The 22,634-nt window shown below is 35.9% G+C and overlaps 1 protein-coding gene across 3 annotated transcripts in view; it reads left to right on the plus strand.

Moving 5' to 3' along the window:
- The window catches only part of LOC135082302 (flotillin-2), a 268,349-nt gene that overhangs the window by 227,530 nt on the left and 18,185 nt on the right, over nucleotides 1-22,634 (plus strand). The window contains exon 1 of one of the 3 annotated variants that reach the window (XM_063977089.1): nucleotides 10,155-10,535. The exons of the other annotated variants lie outside the window; for them this stretch is intronic. Within the exon in view, the coding sequence (XP_063833159.1) occupies nucleotides 10,520-10,535 (16 nt within the window). The 5' untranslated portion in view covers nucleotides 10,155-10,519. Of the gene's footprint in view, nucleotides 1-10,154; nucleotides 10,536-22,634 lie in introns of those variants that run through there. 3 annotated transcript variants of the gene reach the window in all.

Here is a 22,634-nt window from a genome sequence, read left to right on the forward strand (position 1 = left end):
CACGACACTGCACCACTCTTGAAACTTACTCGTACATAGATTTTTTACTACTACTACCTACTCAGGATCGGTCGTTATGGGAATCCTTGGGGAAGGCCTTTGTCAGGCAGTGGACGTCATTTGGCTGAAACGATACGAGTAAAACGAACTACTTATAGATGCAGATCTCTCTCTTTTTCTCTCTCTCTCTATCTACATGAGAAATAAAGGTTCCCCAAATATCCATCTCTTATGTTAATCTTTCAAGTTTTTTTGGATAAGATACATTACATTTATCGTACATCCCTCTTCAAGGTACAACATCCATTACAATCTGTCTGTAATACATTAAATTGCTTTAACAATTTATAAAACCGACTGACAACTCTTTTTTTATATTTTTTATTCAGGAAATAAAGCACAAACTTCGTTGTGCAATAGTGGTTACCTTTCACAACCTTTTATTGAGTAAGGCCCAGAACAGACGGTGAAACGCAACTGCAACGAAACTGCAACTGCTAGTTACTTTTGAGTTGCATCTAAGTTTCTGCCATAGCGTCCATCGAGAGACCACACATGACGCAACCAGTTTGAAGCTTTCAGTTTCAGTTTCATTCATCAGAATCATCAGAAAGTTGCAGTTTCGTTGCAGTTGCGTTTCACCGTCTGTTCTGGGCCTAAGTTGAATGATATTCTAATTCTATTGTAGTCTAACTAACAGTTAAGAAAGGAGGCTGTGTTATCTTAACTACCCGAAGGTTTTTCATGATTTCCTGCAGTAGCTATAGAGTTCCGTTACACGCCCTCTATGAGTGGACATAGTACATAGTATGTAGAGGTACAATCAGAAAGGAATAAATATTTCGATTTATAAGCACGGTTGTTGAACGCGAAATTTGATTAGATGTCTGAATCACAGTAATCTATATAAATAAAAATGAATTGCTGTTCGTTAGTCTGATTAAAACTCGAGAACGGCTGGGCCGATTGAGCTGATTTTGGTTTTAAAATGATTGTTGTAGTCCAGGGTAGGTCTAAACGGTCAAAATTTGCTTATTTACTGCCTTTAAGGCAGAACAGAGTTCGCCGGGTCAGCTAGTAAAAAATAAAAGCTAGTCATTCAATTAACTTTCCGATCTAACTACTTGGCCGCGTGATCTCTTTTCTCAACAACTGAGACCCAACTCAGTTACATTCATGTATAGGCAAATGCATATTTCTATTTAGCTGTTCTCTCAATAATCTGAGATGAGAACAATCGATGAAATAATGTCGTACCCTGAATTCCCGAGCAACTGCACGCAGGAGGGTTTAATGAATGCTGCTGACAACGCCACTCTTGTAGCGGAGTTTTAGGCTGACACTGTATAGGTTTGTTGTCGACACGATAAAAAGAAGAACATCTGAGACTCCAGCTACTCTCCACAGACAAATGCACATTTCTGCGCTTGACTGTCAGCATGAAACAAAGACCTTCGTAGTACAGACATTTCTGTTCACAATACAAGACTTCCTGACGGAAATGTGTCGCCTTTCAAACGGCAGATAATAAGCACTTTTTTACGTAAGAACTCTGTATTAGGAGTAGGAAGACATATTAAATTGCGCCTTACACGAAGGGTTTCAATCACGATCCAATTTGAATACATTTTAGTCCGAACAGGATCACTTTTGCAGGAATACCAAAATTCTTACTACTCTAGTATCACATCCGGACCCTTACCATGAGTTTACATTATACGTCATCGCTAGCGAGTGCGTCAAAAATCTTTAGTTCTTGAAAGTTGCCGCTAAGGGCTGTCATACATTTCATGTCATTTTTTACACAGTCGCTAGTGAGCACATCTAATTAAACTCACGGTAATTACACCGGGTAAGATATCGACTCTGCTGAGAAGAATTGGCGAAAGAAACTCAGTCAATTTTGGTATCATCTTACAAAGTTACAAGTCTAATAAGAATAAATATCCCAATTTTTAAAACCTTATAAGTAGGGCTGAAGAAAGACACAAAAGAGCCCAATGGACAGAAGTGCTTCATACATGGCCCCTACACGATAAGATAAGGAAGCATACATTCTTCCCGAGAGCCTTAAATAAACTTATTATCCCCGGAGGATATTCACAGAAATAAGCTAAATTTAGATAAAAGGCAACTGTTTGACCCTTCTGATATCCTCGCACTCAAATTGTAGTATAGAATATAGAATTTTATTTATTGGTTAGATAACTTTTATTTTCAAAACTTGTGACGATCCATACAAGGAACGAACCTGAAAACACGTTACAGAGATAAGTCTAACTCTGATAAAATTAAGAAGAAAACGAATATTAAATTCATAATTGGTATTGTGTACAAATGACTAATAGTCTAAAACCCCTCTCACTAAGCTAATTATGCTTGTGTCACGATACAACAGTGGCTCTACCACAATATAGTCGAGTAGTTGAGTAGGCGGCGGGATTCGATCTAGCTTTCCTCGGGTCTCGAGTTGACCAATCCGACACCTTTACCGTTCGGCTATTGTCGCCAATGTGTAAATAAATGATTGATTTAGGAGTGAAAACAAAAAATAGCTTTTCCATCTTTCTATAACAATTTCGTTTACCAATTTCGACGCGCGTGTGTCACACCTGCGCCCCACGCCTAAATGCCCCAATCAACATGGATGGACACATTATTCATGTATCAGCAAATTCATTTCGCTTCAAATTGCTTTGCAGGTGCTTCACACTTATGAGGGGATTTTTTATGGATTGAAATGGGTGAAAAAGGATTGGCAGGTCGTTATTTAGGTTTATTTTACCACCCATTAGAATTTATCCTCTCTGCACGTGTAGATTTTGTTTTGACACAAATATAGGTACGAGTAACAGCTGGAAAATTATTAATAGGTTCTAGTATTCGCATAAATAGGCAAATAAACATTTTAAGTACCGTGCTGTTGGGTCTAGAAAGTGAAGTGTAAATAATGACAATATTATTAAAATAATATTAGAACTAATGAGAACCAGTCACACGATAAAGAAATATTTCAATTAAATAATTACACGGAAAATATTTACACAAAACGTCATTTCAGCAAACAGGTATATTGAACCTTTAGGTAATTGCTTTGCACATAATTTGAGTTTCATATTTAATGATCGAAAGCCATGACCGAATCGTTAAAAAGCCGTGATCCATAATATGCATATTATGCTAAGCTCTTTATTAAATAACACTGTGGAACAATACACCGCTTCTGATTAATTTGAAGCCGATAAATGTTTGTGACAAATCTGACCTTTCGGCGAGTACAAAGCCCCCTTTTTGTATTCTGATTTGTACCTGTTTATTGTTATGGTACGCCTGTTTGAAAGCACGTCCCATTTCATGCGCCCTTTAGGGCCGCCATAACTGAAATCACCGTAACTGGAAGAAGGCTTTTTTGACACCTTTTAAAGCCTTTCAGTGAAAGCGGAAACGTGGATAAAGTACTGATGATCATTATGAGTGCCAAGTGTAATCAAGTCTTATGCTAATATTTTCAAACCTTCTTGGTCCCTTCAACGTTTTCGAACTAAGAAAAGTCCGAGGAAACCCAAGTGACAGCCCTAACCTTAACTGGGAAGGTATTTATGTCGTCACTTGTAGACTTCGTGTTTTAGATGAAGGCCCTGATAATCGTGACGCGTCGTGATGACGCATGTCAAGCGCCCTCGTACCCAAATTGTGTACTATTGAGGGTCTACTCTGGAAACCATTCGATAACGCTCTAACTCTCTCACACAAGTGAGCATGCTAAGACGAACAAGAGAGACGAATAGAACGGAATATGTAGAGATAATATTGTGTTGGCCTTTTGGGGTCTCTTAAAATTTCTTAATAAGTACTATAACGCTTTCGTTACGTCGATGTTTCTAGAAAGCAAAAATGTTGTTGCATGTCAAAGAAATGGGAACGACACGTGCTGTGGAGTATTGCTATCGTTCATGGCTTGTTATTTTCATGTTTTGTGATGTTAATTTTTGTTACGTTTGTAGGTATAACTCGTGAAGACTTACTTCCGAGATAATTAATTAAATGGCTGAAAGTAGGTATGTCTTTCCATTGCACCTCGAAGTACGAGTAATATTGACGACTTGAAAAGGTTTTATTATCTGTTCTTGTCCAATTTTTAATTTATTCATCTTAAATATTAAGTAGTCTTTAATCAGTTCCAGATTCTTCATTTCATAATAACTCTACATCTAGCAGCTGGAAAATGCCGAAGTTCAAACAACGAACATTGCTCTGATTGTACTAAACAGCATTTCTGCCATACAAAACTTAATTAATTAAGTAAGAATTAGTACAAGAAGATGCCAGATTTCAGCTTGATATGCCGCCGTTCGCAAACCTAAAGAAAGCAAAGATCGATTCCATCTAAAACTCGTTTTTAGGTAAAGTCCAAACCGCACCGTCAGCTGTGATGCCAATGTGGGTTCCAAGTTGGCGTGAGTGAGTCACTGCCGGCGGGGTAGCCCGGTGAATGTTATGTTACTCTTTTTTTAACGCACTCTGTGTACGGTCAACAGAAAAATGTGTTTCCTGACCGTACATTTTTGTGCGTTGTATAGGTGTTTATTTAAAACTGATATGCACATTAAAAGCAGTAAGGCAAACTTAATGCCTTTTGGTATTCTCCTCCAGTTAACCTTAGGAATAAACTGAGAATACATAGAGTAGACACCACAAAAAGAAAACATTTTAATATTGTTTTAGTTTAATCTAGTTTTACTTTTAACAGATAATAATATTATTACTGTAAATCCGTGGAAGCCACGAAACTAGCTTGACTCTCTCTATAAAATCAAATCTTGTTTGTGTCGTTCCGGATTTGAATATGTTTTATCGTTTAAGTAAAAAAAATATGCAATCAACCTCCTATTATTACTTTCCACAGTTCTTTTAATATTAAACAGCTTTAATTATTCGATAACAAGTGCAGGTGACGCCCAATAAACTCTCGCGAAAAAGGCAAATTCGCAACATTTCGCCATAATTACGCAGCCTTTTTTCTGTCGGTACTATCACTGGTGCAACGTGCTTCAAGTCACGTAGGCCACTACCACTGTGGGCCACATCGGGACACGTGGCAAAAACCATCATCATTGTTATAAACCATGTCACTAAGCGGATCCTCACTACCTGCCTACGTAAACTAAATATTATTGTAAAGTGTTATTATTTAAACAATATTTTTTTGTTCAGTCTGTACCACTGTGCAGTAGTGTGCAGTTGCTCTTAGGGCTTTTTGAATGTTCAATAGCGAATAAACATGTTCTATTCTATATGTATACTAAAGTTATTATAATGCATCACGATCTTAATATTTTTCTGCACTTTATAACAGGATTAAAATCTGTAGAAAAGTGATCTAAACAGAACGTTTCAAACAGAGCTATAAAATTAAACATCGATGAAAAAACTAGTTCCTCGACGAAGATTACTATAAATTGATTTTATTAACGTTAATGATTTTAGTAAATTTTGACGACAAACTCGATTTTCCAGCCTTATTTAAATCTGCAAGTATACGCGTAAGTATAGCGTGTTTTAAGAAATTTTACCAAAGAAATCATGAAAACCTAATCGAATAACCAGTGTAGAGCAAGTTTTGCACTTTAGTTCCTGGAAAAAAATGGGCTGGGCGTACAGTCGACGGTAAATAAAACCAAATATTTTGGCAACAACAGTCTGAAACAGTCTGACTTCCATTTTTTCCAGGAACTAAAGTACAAAACTTGCTCTACACTGGTTATTCGATTAGGCTTATATAGCTACTTATTTTCCTATCAAAATCGATTACAATCTCAAATAACCGGGGAAGCGTTCTCGATACACCTGAGCAAACCAATCATAATATTATGGAGGTGTTTCCGCTGGAACCCAAACAACTTTGCTTTCATTGGAATTAGGTCAAGACGCTGTCCTTATGATGTCAAGAGCTGTTGCGTCACGCAATGGCCGAATTTTCCAAGGCACGATTAGAAACTTTTCCGTTCAATACCGATTTAAATGGTAATATTAGTGACTAATTCCGTCGCCATTTGGTTCCAGCCAAGTAGAATAAGATCGTTTTTCCCGTGGATGTTGTAGAAGGCGACTAAGAGACATTTAAGCAAACATCAGACCTCTAAACGGTCTGGCCAGCATGGGAAGGCTAAACCAAATCCTCCTCTTGCCTCCAGTAAAAAAGTCCGTCCTCAGTGCTGCAGTTGAGATTAAATAAAGTGACAATGATGATGATGGATTTCCATGGGGGAGGCTTTTGTCCGATGATGATGACTTTGATGATTGACTAAACCCACCCCAATTTTTTGGCAATCTCAATCGTATTACATGTTATTAAACGGCTGTACTTTTTTCAGGTTCAAACTTTTTAGTTAAATTGTAATATTTTTTTACAAAGAGTTCTGTATTCTGCACCACTGTGTAGAGCTTTGTCTCAACACCGCAGCTTCTTTGCTTATTATTTCTTATTATCCCCACCTGTTCAAACGAAAGCAATTTGCACAGTGAACTTCAAAGCAACCTCAGCAAACATGAAATAATTTTTCATCTTACAACCATTATAACGTGGGTAAAAAAGTACACAAAAACAAGACGCAAACTGTGTTCCTAGGGTTATTTTTTATTTATTTGTACCTACCACAGGCACAAACCTACATCCAACCAGCTTACTGAATCTATCGTTATGTTTGTATTTTGTGATTGCCTTTTAATATTATGTAGTTAGATTTGTTGTTACAAAATCAATTATTAATAATTTATTATTAAGTTTATTTTGTTTTTTGGCACTCGCAGGCGCATTAACGTACTCGTGATATTGATGCGCGAAATTAGCACGCGTGGAAGCTCATATATAAAAAAAACTAGTCATTTGAAACAGTAGTAACTTTTACTTTTTTTAAAAGTGTGTAATAATAATACCTACGAGTCTTTCATGACGATACTAATAACTTTAAAAACCTATCCAACATACTGTTTTCTACTTGTGTGGCTTAATTCAGGATCCTCTACTCATTTATACCTCTCAAAAGCAAAAATAGAAGTTATTTGAACTCTACATAAATATAAAAAATATCGTTAGTTTCCTAAATAATGTAACAGTCAACGGAGCCCTGAAATATTAAAGAACTAGCGGCCGCCCGCGACTTCGTACGCGTGAATCTCGTTTCCCCCCCCCCCCCCCCCCCCCCTTCATCTATCTTACGCGGTTCAGATTTTGTCATACAAATATTTTTTTCCACTAACTCCCGTTCCCGTGGGAATTTTGCAATATCCTGTTGTAACTAACCTTTAAGTTTACTAATGTACCTGCATGCCAAATTTCAAGAGTCTATCTTACGCGGTTTAGATTTTTTCATACAAATGTTTTTTCCCACTAACTCCCGTTCCCGTGGGAATTTTGCAATATCCTGTTGTAACTAAGCTTTAAGTTTACTAAGATACCTGCATGCCAAATTTCAAGAGTCTATCTTATGCGATTTAGATTTTTCATACAAATGTTTTTTCCCGCTAACTCCCGTTCCCGTGGGAATTTTGCAATATCCTGTTGTAACTAAGCTTTAAGTTTACTAAGGTACCTGCATGCCAAATTTCAAGGGTCTAGCTTAAGCGGTTTAGATTTTTCATACAAAAGGATTTTCCCGCTAATTCCCGTTCCCGTGGGAATTCCTAGGTATCCTATAACCTGCCCAGGAGTATGAAGAATAATTGTACCAAGTTTCGTTAAAATCCGTCGAGTAGTTTTTGTTTCTATAAGGAACATACAGACAGACAGACAGACAGACAGACAGACAGACAGACAGACAGACAGACAAAAATTTTACTGATTGCATTTTTGGTATCAGTATCGATCACTAATCACCCCCTGATAGTTATTTTGAAAATATATTTCATGTACAGAATTGACCTCTCTACAGATTTATTATAAGTATAGATATAGATAGATGAATAATAACTCGTTTTCGATAAGACGGTTGATACCCAAACTGATCTATATCGACCTCCACGGGTCGATCGCGACCTCCTACAGGTCAAGATGAGGGAAAAATAAATCATCGGGATCACAGACCTCGATGAATCGAAATTGCTTCTGAATCCAGCTTTGATGGGAAAAGACTTAGTCAGCAAGAAATATGTCATGTAGTATTGTAGTCCACGGGACGTAATGCGGTGGACAAGGGGTTAGACTAAAAATAAATTAGGTTTTATATTACAATGAATAATGAAATTGGGCAAACATGAGATAGTTATAATATTACCATACCTAGTTCTATATTTAGGAGCTTAAAGTAGATGTCTTTTATGCCGGAATCAAAGTTATCTTGCCAACGAAAGATTAATAATAATTACAGAGTTATTACTGTGCCTAGGCCCTAGGCACGCAATGATTGTCCGTGTACAAATTGTGTACGTTCAAAAATCAGATATCAGGATCTGAACGCCACAATACCCATTGTTTTAAGAGCAACTTTGCAAACTTTTTATTCTGCCGGTATTTAACGACTTTCTGCAGCAATTCTCGGTATTTGAGCTCAATAACTACCTTATTCCCGCTACGGACCCCACGTCACGTGTGGAATTTTCTCCGTTATTAGTATTTGCGATATTTTCCTTCGCAATTCAGTTTATAAAGGCCTGTTCCCACGGAGATATCCCGTTTTTTGCAGGAACTGTCTTTTGCAGGATCCACTTTATTAGTGTGGTATAAGTAAGTACGTGTTCTAATACGTTCACAAGAACATCCCGTTAGCAGTATCCCGGAAAAAAAAACCTATCCGTTCGAATTTCAATTGTGATTTGACACAGTGTGAAGTGTTCACATAACAGTACAGTTTTGCAGATCCAGTAATGCAAAGATCCCGCAACTGGATTGCCATGGGAACAAGCCCTAACCTTGCTGTTCCAGACTCAAATGTTTTCCATTTGTAGGATTTTCTTTTATAAAATTGGCCGTTACGTGAAAATGGTTCGTTGAGTTACATTACATTATCAAAATACCTGAAAGCAAAAAGTTCGGTCTATCTTTAGATTGCCCTTTTACGTTGCTTTTACCATTCATTCTCAATACAAAAAGTTTAATTACAAATAAAATGAACCTCAACCTTTAATGAAACAGATTTTCCATCCTGATATGATAGGGATGGGGTAACATTTTATTTATTCAATACTGTTAATTTAAATTAAGTATGCTGAAAACGTTTGATCCTCAATAATAACTCTTATTGGGTAGGTACTATTCCGAAATCAAATTTTTGAAATAGTGAAACATTTTTTTATAGTGACTTACAACCTTTTTTGACCTTATTTCTAAGTCAAGAACAGATTTAGAATTTCCTAAACGTGTACTGTATACAATACTTAAAGGAAAAACTTCGGCCACGCGTACATTGAAGGAAATTATTTACATCGTCGTTCTAGAATACGTTTGAGTTATTGCTTCAAGAACAAAGGTCATTGACTCTCATTGATGCAAAAACTGTCTGTTAGTAAAACTGGTTTTGTATATTCGTATTATTTTATCAATAATAGAATTTAACGATGTCATTAGAATTAATTAGATCGGGGCTTTCCAGTAAGTACCAGTGGGATTTATCTGGCTGGTTTTTTAACTAAACTATTGATTAGTAAAATAATGATTTCAGGGAAAACTTTTAGTTAAAATATGATAGTGTGAATTGTGAATAACAGATATTCTGTTCAATGTCAATCGTTATGGGACTTGTTGATCAATAATATTTTGTTGGTGGACAGGCTATTAGAATTTTAAGCATATGAGTTATTTTGTAACATGCTGAAAATTTTAGAAAGTAATTACATTTCAGTTACTTAAAACATTTTATTGTTTAGGAAAGTTACTTTATATTGTTTATGAAGTTCTTTTAATACTAACAAAAAAAAGCTTTTTCAAAAACATCAATCAAAATAGAAGCAGAAGTCTCGCCACGGCTGAATTTCAAACCTTTCACGTTTAGCACACAAGGGCCAAGATCCTCTTTAAAGTTAAAAATAAACCCCATTACAACAATGGCTATTCCCGATTGCAGCGAAATTGCATCATTAAAACAAGAAAATAACGTTCAGTTTTACGACACAGCGGTGCGGGGGGAACCTTCCAGTTTATATTGTAAAGGACGGAGCGACCACGCCACTCGTTCGCTAACATTCATACACGGTGCTCTAGGATTGTCTTTTTAAAATTCGAATCCAATTACGCGTGACAACTTTTCGAGAAAAAAAGTATACTGTCAAAGCTTTCCCGCTAGAAACCTCTTTGCTTTTACACAGATTAAAAACTTTTTCCCGCGTTTTTTGTCATACGAATCTGTGTTCCGTTTGACGGAAAGATAATTTTGTGTATCGAACTAACGGGATGAACTGTTCGCTTCCCTAGTGCAGTGCAGTGCCCTCTACGTTCCGTTCCTCCAAACTGAAGCCAGGAAGGCTGTAAACATGTCTTTGCTATGGATGGGCGCGTTTAATCTTGGGTTAACTGTTGGAGCTACGTATGCGGTGGTTAAAAGGTACGACTCACTTGCATTAAATATTTATATTTTTACTCTTTCTATTTTAACCTTTTTTGTTAATATTTCATTTATTAATCTTTTTTATACTTAGGTACATATAGTACCGTTAAAGAACAATACAAAAGTTAAAGCAGCATAGCTGACCACGCAGAAATGTTTCGTACTCGTAAGTTTTCATAATTAAGAAATATTTGTAGTAAGTAGGTATCTCATTGATTTATAAGCAACAAAAAGTTTAAAATAAAATATTTCCAAATGGAGCCTTTAATTAACATTTTGGCTTCATCGTAAAACTTTATGCATCACAATTTTGCAAGCAAATATTATCTTATGAATACCACGTGGTCTAACTTTTATAAAAGTTTCTGACAACTTGAAGACATAAAATAAAATTGCGTGCGAATTATTTTGAAACCAGTTCAGTGACTAAGAGCAATAAATTACAACCCCGGTCTACACGACCCTCGCTGAAGTTTGAAAGTTCACTTAGAAGCACTAACCTTGACCTGCATCTGTCAAATGCACCGTCTTATTCACAGACTAAAACAGTTTTTTAACTCAAACTGGGTTTTACAAGATGCAAAGTGACTTTGAGATTGACGGCATTTTGTGTCTTTTGCCTTGTGACGTGTTGTAGGATGTTTAGAAAACTTCCTCAATGATTGACTCATTTCTTCTTAAGTAGAGTATAGGAAAATGGCCTTGACCTTGTAAATATAAAAATCACTTAACTAATTTTAATAGTACGAGATCTATGTACAGAATACTTACAGAAATCAACTGAATAAAGCTACTTTCTTGTTACAAATGAACCTTTCTAAATTACGATGTTAGGACCGCAACGTAAGCATGCGCAGTACCTTTCAAAAACCGTTTAGCAAATTTTTGCACCCTTAGTCTTCTTCAAAAAGGTAGTGGTTCTATTTATGTCTTTATTTATAACAAAAGTGTTGATAAGGCAACGGCATTTTCATTTCAACCGTAGAAACCGTCAAAACTAAGAGATACGCGATGTCCTCTCTGACGCAAGTAGACCTGCGGGCGATAGTTTTAAAATTAACTTATTTATATAAGGTAAAAACAGCATTCATGGAATGCCACAGACAAGTTTGGTTGTACGCGAATGGATGTTAATGAACTTTACCTAATAAGTACATTCCGTAATGTTTATTTTAATTTTCTATAGTTATTGATCCAAAAATAATAATATCAAGTCGGCCATTAAGAATGAATTATCATTATATCCGGCCTAAATTTACTATCCGGCCGGATACCGGATAGTAGCTCACTATCCGGCCGGATACCGGATATTAAAAAACTACGAAAAGGACAGTGCCAATCCATGTATGGAAGTTGGACCAAGTGCTGCCCAGAATGAAACGATAGTGCATTTTGTTCCTCAGGCCAATACTAATTTGTAAACCGAAGCGCACTGAAATCTATCCCTGGAGTTAGGAGAAAAAAAGATTTTTGTTTTGAATTATTTACATACAAAATATCATCGATGTATACGTACTACGCATAAGATTTCGCAATTGTGGCATTCAATAACATTTGCTACGTTGAACTTAACCATACTGCATCCGTACACCTTAGTACGACTTCGACATTCTTTATAAGCGATCAAGCGCTGTTGCAGTAGTTTGGTTACTTGACAAAAATTAATTATTTCCAAAATGGAGCAAGAAGTTTTAGCTTACAATAACTTCAAAAATCGATTGTAATACACCAATAAATTGATTTTTTGCAAGTATAGAAAACTAAAACTTCTTGCTTCATTTTGGAAATAATGAATTTTTTCAACTTACCAAACAATTAAAACAGCGCTAGATCGTTTATAAAGAATATCTAAATCGCACTAAAGTAACGTGTACGGATGCATTATGGTTAAGTTCAACATAGCGAGTGTTATTTAATGCCATAATCGCGAAATCTAATGCGTAGTACGTATACATCGATGATATATTGTATGTAAATAATTCAAAACAAAACTCTTTTTTTCTCTTAACTGAAGTTATCTATCCCTGAAGGGATAGAATTCAGTGCGCTTCAGTTTACACATTAGTATAGGCCTGAGGAACAAAATGCACTATAGGTTGATTCTGGGCAACACTTGGTCCAGACCCTGGCACTATCCTTTCCTATAATAAAATGAAACACGTTGATCTTTGAGTTAAATATCAATTAAATGGCTTATAATAATGACGGTTTTTATCTAAAGTCCAAAAAGTTACAAAAAAGCCATATTAAGGCCTTTCAAAATTTCCTTTCTGGGCTATTCACTCTAATGACGAATACATAAATAGTAAATAATATATTTTATTGTCGAAATATTGCCAAATAAAATAGGCGATCTTTTTTTCACTGATGGTCTGATCACATACAGGGTGACTTTGAAATTGTTGGCATCCTTTTAATAAAGACTACTCATAATACATAGTGCATTCCCCAAATATGAGACAAATCCAATGAGATTTTTTGCCATTATTTTAACTATGTATTTGTATTAGTGTGCTCTTGAAAAGAGTTTAAAACTATTGTTCAGTCAACAGCACATCATCCTATACATTTGGTTGCAAAATAACGCTTCATTATTTCAGCCATAGGACGTCCACTGCTGAACATAGGCCTCCCCCAATGCTTTCCATGTTGATCGATTGGTAGCGGCCTGCGTCCAGCGCTTCCCTGCTACCTTTACGATGTCGTCGGTCCACCTTGCAGGTGGACGTCCCACGCTGCGTTTTCCGGTACGCGGCCTCCATTCCAGAACCTTTCTGCCCCATCGGCCGTCAGTTCTGCGTACTATGTGCCCTGCCCATTGCCACTTCAGCTTGCTAATCCGTCGGGCTATGTCGGCGACTTTGGTTCGTTTACGGATCTCCTCATTTCTGTAGCACTTAATACATTGAAACAAGATGCCACAGTAATGCAGTATGAAGATTGATGTGCTGTCTGTACAAGATTTCAAATATTGTAATTTTAATTCATTTGATATGACTCATATTTGGGGAATCATGAGTAAAGTCTTATTTTAAAAAGAATGCCAACGATTTCAAAGTCACCCTGTATAATGCAGTTCAGTCAGATTATACAGCAAGTAAACTAATTGAATTTTCGCTATTCAATCACATACTCACGATGGCAACCGAAATCGCCCGAATTGATCTGCCCCTTAGACTAGTGGCAAAATCTGACATTCTATTCGAACGAATTCGATTTTCGAAAAGTGTGACTTGTCTCTAGTAGACATACTAGACCCACTGATCGCGTTAGAAGCACCTGTGCGGCGCTAAACTCGTTACGACATGCAACATGACAATGGGACAACTATCCGGCCGCCGGATATCCGGCTATCCGGCCTAGCAGCTCGCCGGATATCCGGTATCCGGTATCCGGCCAAACAACTATCCGTTTCATCTCTAATAATTACTTTTATATTACGATACAGACTTCGTATCGTACAATATAATTACCTTTACCATCATCATTACCTTCATGGTATCGACCCCCATGGTAAATAACTCCCACTCACAGAGTAATAATAAGTAATCACAATAACTACTTATACAATAGTGGCTAGTTTTATCGAATATAATCTGTTTCAGATGGACAGAACCCATAAAAATGTTAAAACATTTTTTGAACATTTTTATGTGTCTTCTTTCCCCCAAATCAAATAAATCAGTATGCATACTTACAAATCACATTCATACTTTTTTTGTAATAAAAAAGTCAGCACAGAACAAATGCATGAACAACGAATGTTTGTATCTAACCTATGTTGTCGGAAATCAAATCCGCGTCCTCTGGCTGAGTAACCGAGTTCTCAACTACAGCGACAAAGCCGCAAATTAGTACTTATAAAGTTTTTCCAACCTTCTCTTACACCTTATTATATCTTGCACTATTTTATTCAGACTGAATTCAGTCACGAAAAATAAATGGTTCTTCCTTCAAACAAAAATAAAAAGGTTTTCCCCGATTGAGCGAGATTCGTTGTTTCCGTATTCATTACGATCGTTAATTATTTCCCTTGAAAATCTCTGATTTCCTTTTGCTCTTGCATTTTATACGGGTAGACATAAATCACTCGCTACCATAAAACATAATCTATGGTCCTTGATATGAGCTCTTCTATTTATTTATGAGTTAAACTAAGACAGATATTTTACAAGTAGATTACAAAGAACTAACTCTTTAACTAGTTTTGAAACTCGTGCTAACAACTTTTATGAAATAAATACGAATGTAGTTATGAATATTATAAATGCGAAAAGTAACTGTCCATTTGTTGTACTTTATAGGAAATTTTGATATACTCGTAGTAATAAATTACACCTAAGTAGGTACCTATGTTAAACAATAGACAAGTTGTCTGTTGTTTAAGTTGTCTATTACAATTTAAAACTTATCGCTTAAAAATACCAAAAGACACCTCCTTTGAATTTATTACTTTGGGTGAAAGGTTATATCAAGTTATAGGATACCTATAAAAAGTTACATTTTTATGTTTCTGGTCATAAATACTATGTATAAAAATGTTTCTTCAAATAATTTGTAAAGCAATAGAGTCGTCTTGTAACGTTTTTTTATATCGTAATCATAGGATTTTTCTACGTTTTTCATAACATTTCAATCAAGAATGTGGTATAAAATTTATTTATATTTGAATTTCTATAACGTCTCGCTAACCAAATATTCAACCTTGAAAAATGGACAAATATTATTCCTGGCGGGCACACACTTCAAATACCTGTCTGTTCAAAACATATTTGTTTTTTATATTTAATCAACGTATTTGCTGATGTACAGTTTGCGTGCGAGTGCCAATTCCCATTAGGGTACCGGGTATTTGGAAATTTATTCTATTTGCGCCCACAATGTTACCAAAATAAGGCTCATTGGGTTAGCATTGTCACTTGAAATTAGCTGCACGCACAAAGGGCTTCATTCCCGGGGGTGTTCATTCTTGTTTTAAATTAAATGGATAAGCTGAGTTTTTTCAGCCTTTAAGCCTGCTTTTGGCACATTTCATGAAAGACCTTGAAATTTAATCCGTCTCTATTTAAACAATACCTACGCGAAGAATTTTTTTGTGTTTTGCGCCCGTCATTTTTCATTGAAACTATCTGGATAATGTTGTATCACTAAAGTGCATTTTAACCGTTTTCATAATTGGATCAGTACTTCTAGCAACTAACCCTCAAAATGCTGGTACAAAAACATTACTTCCTATATCAGTGGTACTTCTTTCAAAAAATTTTAACCGCTGAGCTTCAAAGATTTAAAGCTGTATCAAGCTCTATTTAATTCCCTCGACTTCATCAGAAATCTTTTAGACGACTGCACTTTGAGTGGTGGAGATAGCAGTTAAATACACATCAGTACGGAGAAGTCGCCTCTATTGACTTTAAAACCGAGGTCGCTTCGTTCCCGGGGGATTATCAGGATAGAACGGTGGTTGACTTTTATCGTTAGAGAGCTTAAATCGAACTCATAATAGCCGGATGGATAGTATTTTGTTGCGTTTATACGCTATCACTTTATTAGCTTGTATTGTAAGTAGGTAGTATAAAAAGGTTACTTTTAATCAAGTGACGTCCACTGTCCGAAGATCTCCCCCAAGGATTTCCACGAAGATAAGACCATGCGCTGCTCGCATCCAGGTATTTCCCGCGACCTTCACTAGATCGTTAGTCCACCAAATGGAAGCAAGTATACATTTTTTACTATACGTCTAGTGAATGCGATCGCAGTTTGAAACAAACTTGAAAACTCTATAAATGACACTCATTTAAATAATACTTCATCATTAAAATAGTGTAATATTCGACCTAACTAATTTACGTGGCAACAAAATGGGATAGTTCCATTCTACGCCACCATAAACAACAGTTTATATGCAGCGCCTTTGTACTGCCAGACTCAAAGGCATAATGCGTTTATTTGTGTTACCGATTGGCAGCCAATGATTATTTTCTACAGGCTAATCCGTGAAAATGAAACTCGAACAATCTCGACTCTATGTCTGTAGGAACATATTTACCAAACCCTGCATCGTTAAATCAGGCAAGAAATTAAAATTTTGAATACAAGGTAATAATGTCAAAAAAATGCGGTTATTACCACATGTGGTACCATTGACTAGTTGGGGGTTAAAATTAGGGTATAAGCACACTTTATTACGTATCGTTTTCTTACATTAATCAGTACCCAGTTAGAAAAAAAGAGAGATAGGCAAGCGAATGCTTAACTTTGAGGGAGCACAGTTGTTTAATAAACTACCCGCATCAATAAAAAGCATTGACTCCCTAAATATTTTTAAAAAGAAACTTGCCCTACATATTCATGACGTTGTAGAATGAGCCTTACTTATTAAATTTAATGTCTAAAACTAATATTTACAATTTAGAAAATTATATTTAATTTTGTTTTGAACCTATATTATACTGATTTACTTTTTATCGCCAATCAGATGGTATGATTTGCTAAAGCCAATGCTTTTTATAAAACATATCAGTGCGAACGATTCAAATGTAAATTATACTTAGTTTAATTTTGTTCTCAAGTAAGTGACAATTATGTTTTTATTGAGAAATAAAGAATCTTTAAACCTTATAGGCAACTGCAGAATCGAAAAAATATTCATTTCCCACATCACTGTCACAGCGAAGTGAAAAAGTTTAAATTGGATTTATGAAAAAGTGATAACGCTTTCCTTAAACATTTTCTTCTCCGTTTTGTAGGTAGGTAGGTAGACCTCAAGAATCTCTCCCGGGGGGTGCAGAGGAGATCTATAGCAGCGAGCTTACTTGCTTCAGAAAATGCCTTTCACTTAACTTACTTAATTTTTGTATCTTAACTATATGCTGGAGGAATTAGTTGATATGCTACGAAAAAAATATTTCAGTGTGCTTTGTCAAAATGATCTCAAATTAAAAGTTCACGACTTCGAACACCTTCAGCCTTCACGCTTTCTATTCCTAATAGGGATTTCTCATTAAAAGTAACACGCCAAGGTGTGTAACAAATAGAGGTCTTAATCAGAATTTACGTGTTCAAACTGTCTCTACCTTCTTTCCGTTTCATAACAATAAACACTATAGAGAACGAGGTGAAGCCGGAAAACTCCTACATTTTCCACCTGTAAAGAAAAAACAAGAATAGTTTGTGAAACCATTGACGTCAGTACCTCTAGTAGGAAAAACTTTCGAGTTCGTTTCGTTGCGTATTCAAAGTGTCATCGAAAAATTTTGTATGAAAAATTAAACAGCGCCCCCTAGGGCGGCTATAATATAGGGGGCGCTGTTTAATTTTTCATACAAAATTTTTCGATGACACTTTGAATACGCAACGAAACGAACTCGAAAGTTTTTCCTACTAGAGGTACAGATCTATTCAGCTGTGTCTGCTTAAAAAGTTAAATAAGGAAGTATTTTACCGCTTTAAAGTAACTAGTTTTTTTTACCCAATGACGAGTATTTGGCTAAATTCATGTGTTTGTTTAGACAGCTCTGTAAACTAAACAAACCGAGTTAAAAAGTAAAGGCACAAAATTCGACCAATATGTGCCTTACAAAAATAATATCCCACTGTCAGATGATTCAAGCTATAGTAACGTCCTAACCAAACTACTAACAAGTTATTAAAACGCTTTATTTTAACATAATGATGTTATGTTTCGTTAATTAATAAAACTGGTCTACTACTCGTAATTAGTTCGTTGTTTTCTAAATATTGAAAAATAATTTATTACCTTTTCAATAAAGTAATGAACTGATCATTAGGTTCAAATGTAATTACTTACGTCATTCATTAACAAATTCCCTGAACTTGACTTGTGTGTCCAACCTTGTTGGTATTAATCACTCCAATGTCAAGTGCACCAACTGCCAGATGACGGCTGCATACATTTTCGTCACATACCGGTTCCAACTGACCTACTAACCCGATATTTGGCCAAGAGTAAGGCATGTTGGCCAAATGAAAGGCCAAGTTCAAACGCAGTATTGGCCCAACCCACCTACGAGTATAGTTCGCTGTTATGTTAATGCTGGCCCAATAGTACCTAATAATGGTGATGCAATAAACCAAGCTTAGATTAGAAGAGAGAGACTATTGAATTACGAAATATCAAACCGCCATATAGGTAACTAGGAATATTGCATTAAAATATCGATTTATGATACACGTGATTTGCACATTTGTGAGGTTCTGGCTCTTTTCGTTATATATTATTGGTATCGTAAACTATCGTAGAAATAAGTAAATTATAACGTCCCAATGCAATGCTAAAACTGTCGTTACTGATATGCCATTCCAAAATTACTGATTTAATTTAATTAAAAATTAATTATTTTTGCAACATAGGTCTAATAATAGCCAACGCTTATCATCGGGTATTTTTGGTGATATTAACATTTATTTATATCATTGGGTATTTTTGTTTATACTTTGAAGCATCTTATTTAGTTTAACATAAGGTACCTACACGTTATCAAGCCAATTTAATTTTAAACATTTGAATATGGAGATGGAGAGATGTCAGCAAAGACATAAATAGGTACCCGTATTGTCAACTAAGATAACCTATCCACGCCACCACGGGGCTATTTACGTACGTAGGTTGTAGGTATTGGTTCTCGCTTCCAAATAAATACTAAGCTTCATACACTTTTTTTTCATAAAATAGCTAAAAATTAAAAACATTCAGCCGTGTACATTGTCTGTGTTTCCAGCCAGTGCGCGTTCAGTCAATCCATCACGTGATAGGTATGTCGGTCCTCTTTGGCCACAAATGAAGTCGGTTGAAAAGGGTCGGCGGTACAGATTCGCATTCGGGCCGTTTGGTAAGCTTCATTATGGCGGACTACCTCTCTGAAATATTTTATACGAAGCCACAATTCCCAAACGCGTAACACCGAAATCTGCACGTGAACCTTTTTTCGAATGCTGAAAGAAAATTAAAAACATACACCTGTGTGTATGTTTCTAGCCAGTGCGATTTGCAATCAGTCAATCCATGTCGATATTCTCTGACTGAGTGGCTGCAAAAAGGGTCGGTCCAGTTTTGCAAACCGAATCGTGCGGGCTACCTTTCTGGAATGTGAAGCCACAGATCATGTAGCATCTAAATTCGGACACATTTTTTGTAAAATGGACAAAATAAAAACTCATAGTCAGTTCGCATTCAGTGTAAAAATATCGTTTTACATTTCCCTTTTCCCAACATTTACAAAACACGCCTCATAAAATCTAGCAACATTTCATTTTACTTACATAACACAATCGTATTGATACCAATCGAAAACCTTTTGGAATTGAGTGTTCCCACAGAGCATGGAATCCTCTCGGCGCGCGACGATTCCATGCTCTGTGAGTGTTCCGAACCACACTGTAGTACATTACAGATGTATATTTTGCTTAATTGCCAAATCTAAGTTAAGACTAATGGGACCGTACCCACAAAATATTTTCAGAAGCCATGCTATGTGTATTAGGTATTCACAAAGTTTCAACTTGGAGTATTGCTAACACCTGTGCATAGATGGACAAACTCGGGAATTCGAAAACGGAATGTTTGACGATGGAATGTTTGTCAATGGTATGTTCCCCGCAACAAAAAAGTTGTCATTTTATTTTAAGGCCGGATTCACACATTAGCCCCAACGTTGGTCCCAACGCCGCACATGTGTGTGGAACTGTGGATCTAGTAAATAGCTTGTCCCAACGTTGGTACCAATCCAATACTATTTTCTAGATTCACATGGACAACTGGCGTTGGGACCAAACATTGGGACATACAAGAATACGTTACGGTATACGTAAGTTACGGTTTTCAACACACCACTAACTCATATGTGTTACGAGAAAACACCGAATGGGCCGTGGTGATTGTGCTTATGTGACTCAAATGCCCGTTTTCTCCCTGTTCCATAAAAATGTTACTGTCATATAAATTAACCAATAAAGCAATTTTATTTTCTCACTAAATATTGGCTAGAAGTGATTGCACCGAACTTTGAACTTTAAAGCTCACAACAAAGTGCAGAATTTAATTTTAGCTCAGGTAGACGTTTTATTATGAGAGTCTTATCTTGAAACTTCAGCGGGATCTGTTGTCGTGAAATACTGAAGTGTTTTTGGTATTTATGAATAACAAAATTTATTTCATGAACGGTTTAAACATGACTAACGAACAAGGACTAACGGGACTATTAAAAAAATAAGTGTCAGATAATTTAACCCTTTACTTTGGACACCAGTTGTATTTAGTACCGTCAAATGTATTTGAAAAATAAGTTATAAAGATAATTAAAGAAAAAATCAATAAAAAGAAAAAAAGATAATAATAAAAAGAAATGTAGAACTAAATTATTTTCATTATTAGTATCTTCACATTTTATGACTTACATATTGTTCATTTCAAATTTTATGATAAAAATACACATTTTTATGATAAGAATCCTTAACACTGCGCCTTATCCAGGATTTTTCCTAGACAGAGGACCCTCAATTCATTTTGAACGTGATTACGTGACGTGCCACTTTTTCAACGTCATTTCTTTTGAGTTAAGACACAAGATGGCTGAACAGCACATTTTACGTGCCTATCCTCGCAGGATCCTTACATAAAGTTTATCTTCCGTACTGTAATAAACATTTGAATGAAAAGTTCATCATTTTCAGCTCGAGAGGCTTAACGATATCTAGGTAGGTTCTTCTTTGCGTTAATCCTGGGTCATGACATTCACAACTCTCATGATAATTTTAATAGATTTCTAGTCTACACTTTTCTTACTATTCCCAATTATTATACACTTAGTATGCGCACACCGTTGATTTTTAGTTGGCCGATAGTTGTGCCCGATTTTAATTTGTATGAAGAATCGGCCAAATTGAATCGGCGTAGTGTGCGCACTCCCATACATGCCCATACTGATCAACTGCCCGACTAAACTATCGGCCGACGAAAAATCAACGGTGTGCGCCTACTCTTAGTTATCATTTATGCAACCATTGCAAAAAATACTTTTTACTTTATGAACACTTGCTTCAGTCCAATGAATCTTATCTCAATTTAAACAGCATAAGTACTGAATTATTTGGTTCCTTGAGAAAACCTCGATGTAACCTAGTACCTTTTACTCTACATAAATCTTATGCATACGCACGATGCCATGGATTTCCCAAATATCCATTTTATGCTTCGTGTAAGTTTATAAACAGCCCCTCATCTATTGTATCCGCAATTCGCATACATAATACCTGGGATGCGCTTTGTGAAACGCTTTTACAAATATTTTCCCCGCTGTCCACTAGTGCGTAATAGGAACAAACGTAACACAATGACATGGAACCGTTCGCCAATAACTGGGTCACAGCGATGAGTGGAAAATGTGCCTACCTATACGCAGAACTCGTAAAGGTTTGTGGGAAAATACCGAGATACCTATTTAACCTTTAATTTGTTAGATTTTCCTTAAATGAATAAGGATTACAGATGCAAAACTTGTTTTTCTGAGTCACGTAAAGAAACTAAATTGATGAAATAAAAAATTATTTATTATTTTATTTACAATTAATTTCATTTTATTGGGTTTGTTTCGGTTAAAGCCATGTCTTGTAGTAAAAAAAGTTTTTGTCATAATAAGTACTACTCACATAAAGAGCTTAAGTAGGTATTTACAGTAGTTGGTTTTCTCAAATAAAAATTCCCTTTTGGTCGTCGTAAACACCACCACGTAAATACAGATCTTAAGCCAAATTAATGGTAGGTAACAGTTGGGCTATTAAATGTTTATTTAATTGGACCCTGCATTTTATTGCGCACTGAAACAACGAGCACTTAACTAAAACACCTACAATTAATATCTACGGCTTAAACGAACATTCTAGGTACCATTTACATCTAAATAGACAATTGTTTTCGTAAATTAAGAGTACTTAAGACTTCAATTCAGTTTTATTTCAGTCTGGATTTTGACCTTGATTGCATCCGCCATTCATATCATAAATGAACTCGGACTGACTTTATTTGTTTGTTTTTCACAAAATTATAGTATAGCTAGTACCAGGATATGAACTAATTCGAGG

Source organism: Ostrinia nubilalis, chromosome 21 (assembly GCF_963855985.1).
Source record: "Ostrinia nubilalis chromosome 21, ilOstNubi1.1, whole genome shotgun sequence".
In the NCBI taxonomy this organism is placed as follows: Eukaryota; Metazoa; Arthropoda; class Insecta; order Lepidoptera; family Crambidae; genus Ostrinia; species Ostrinia nubilalis.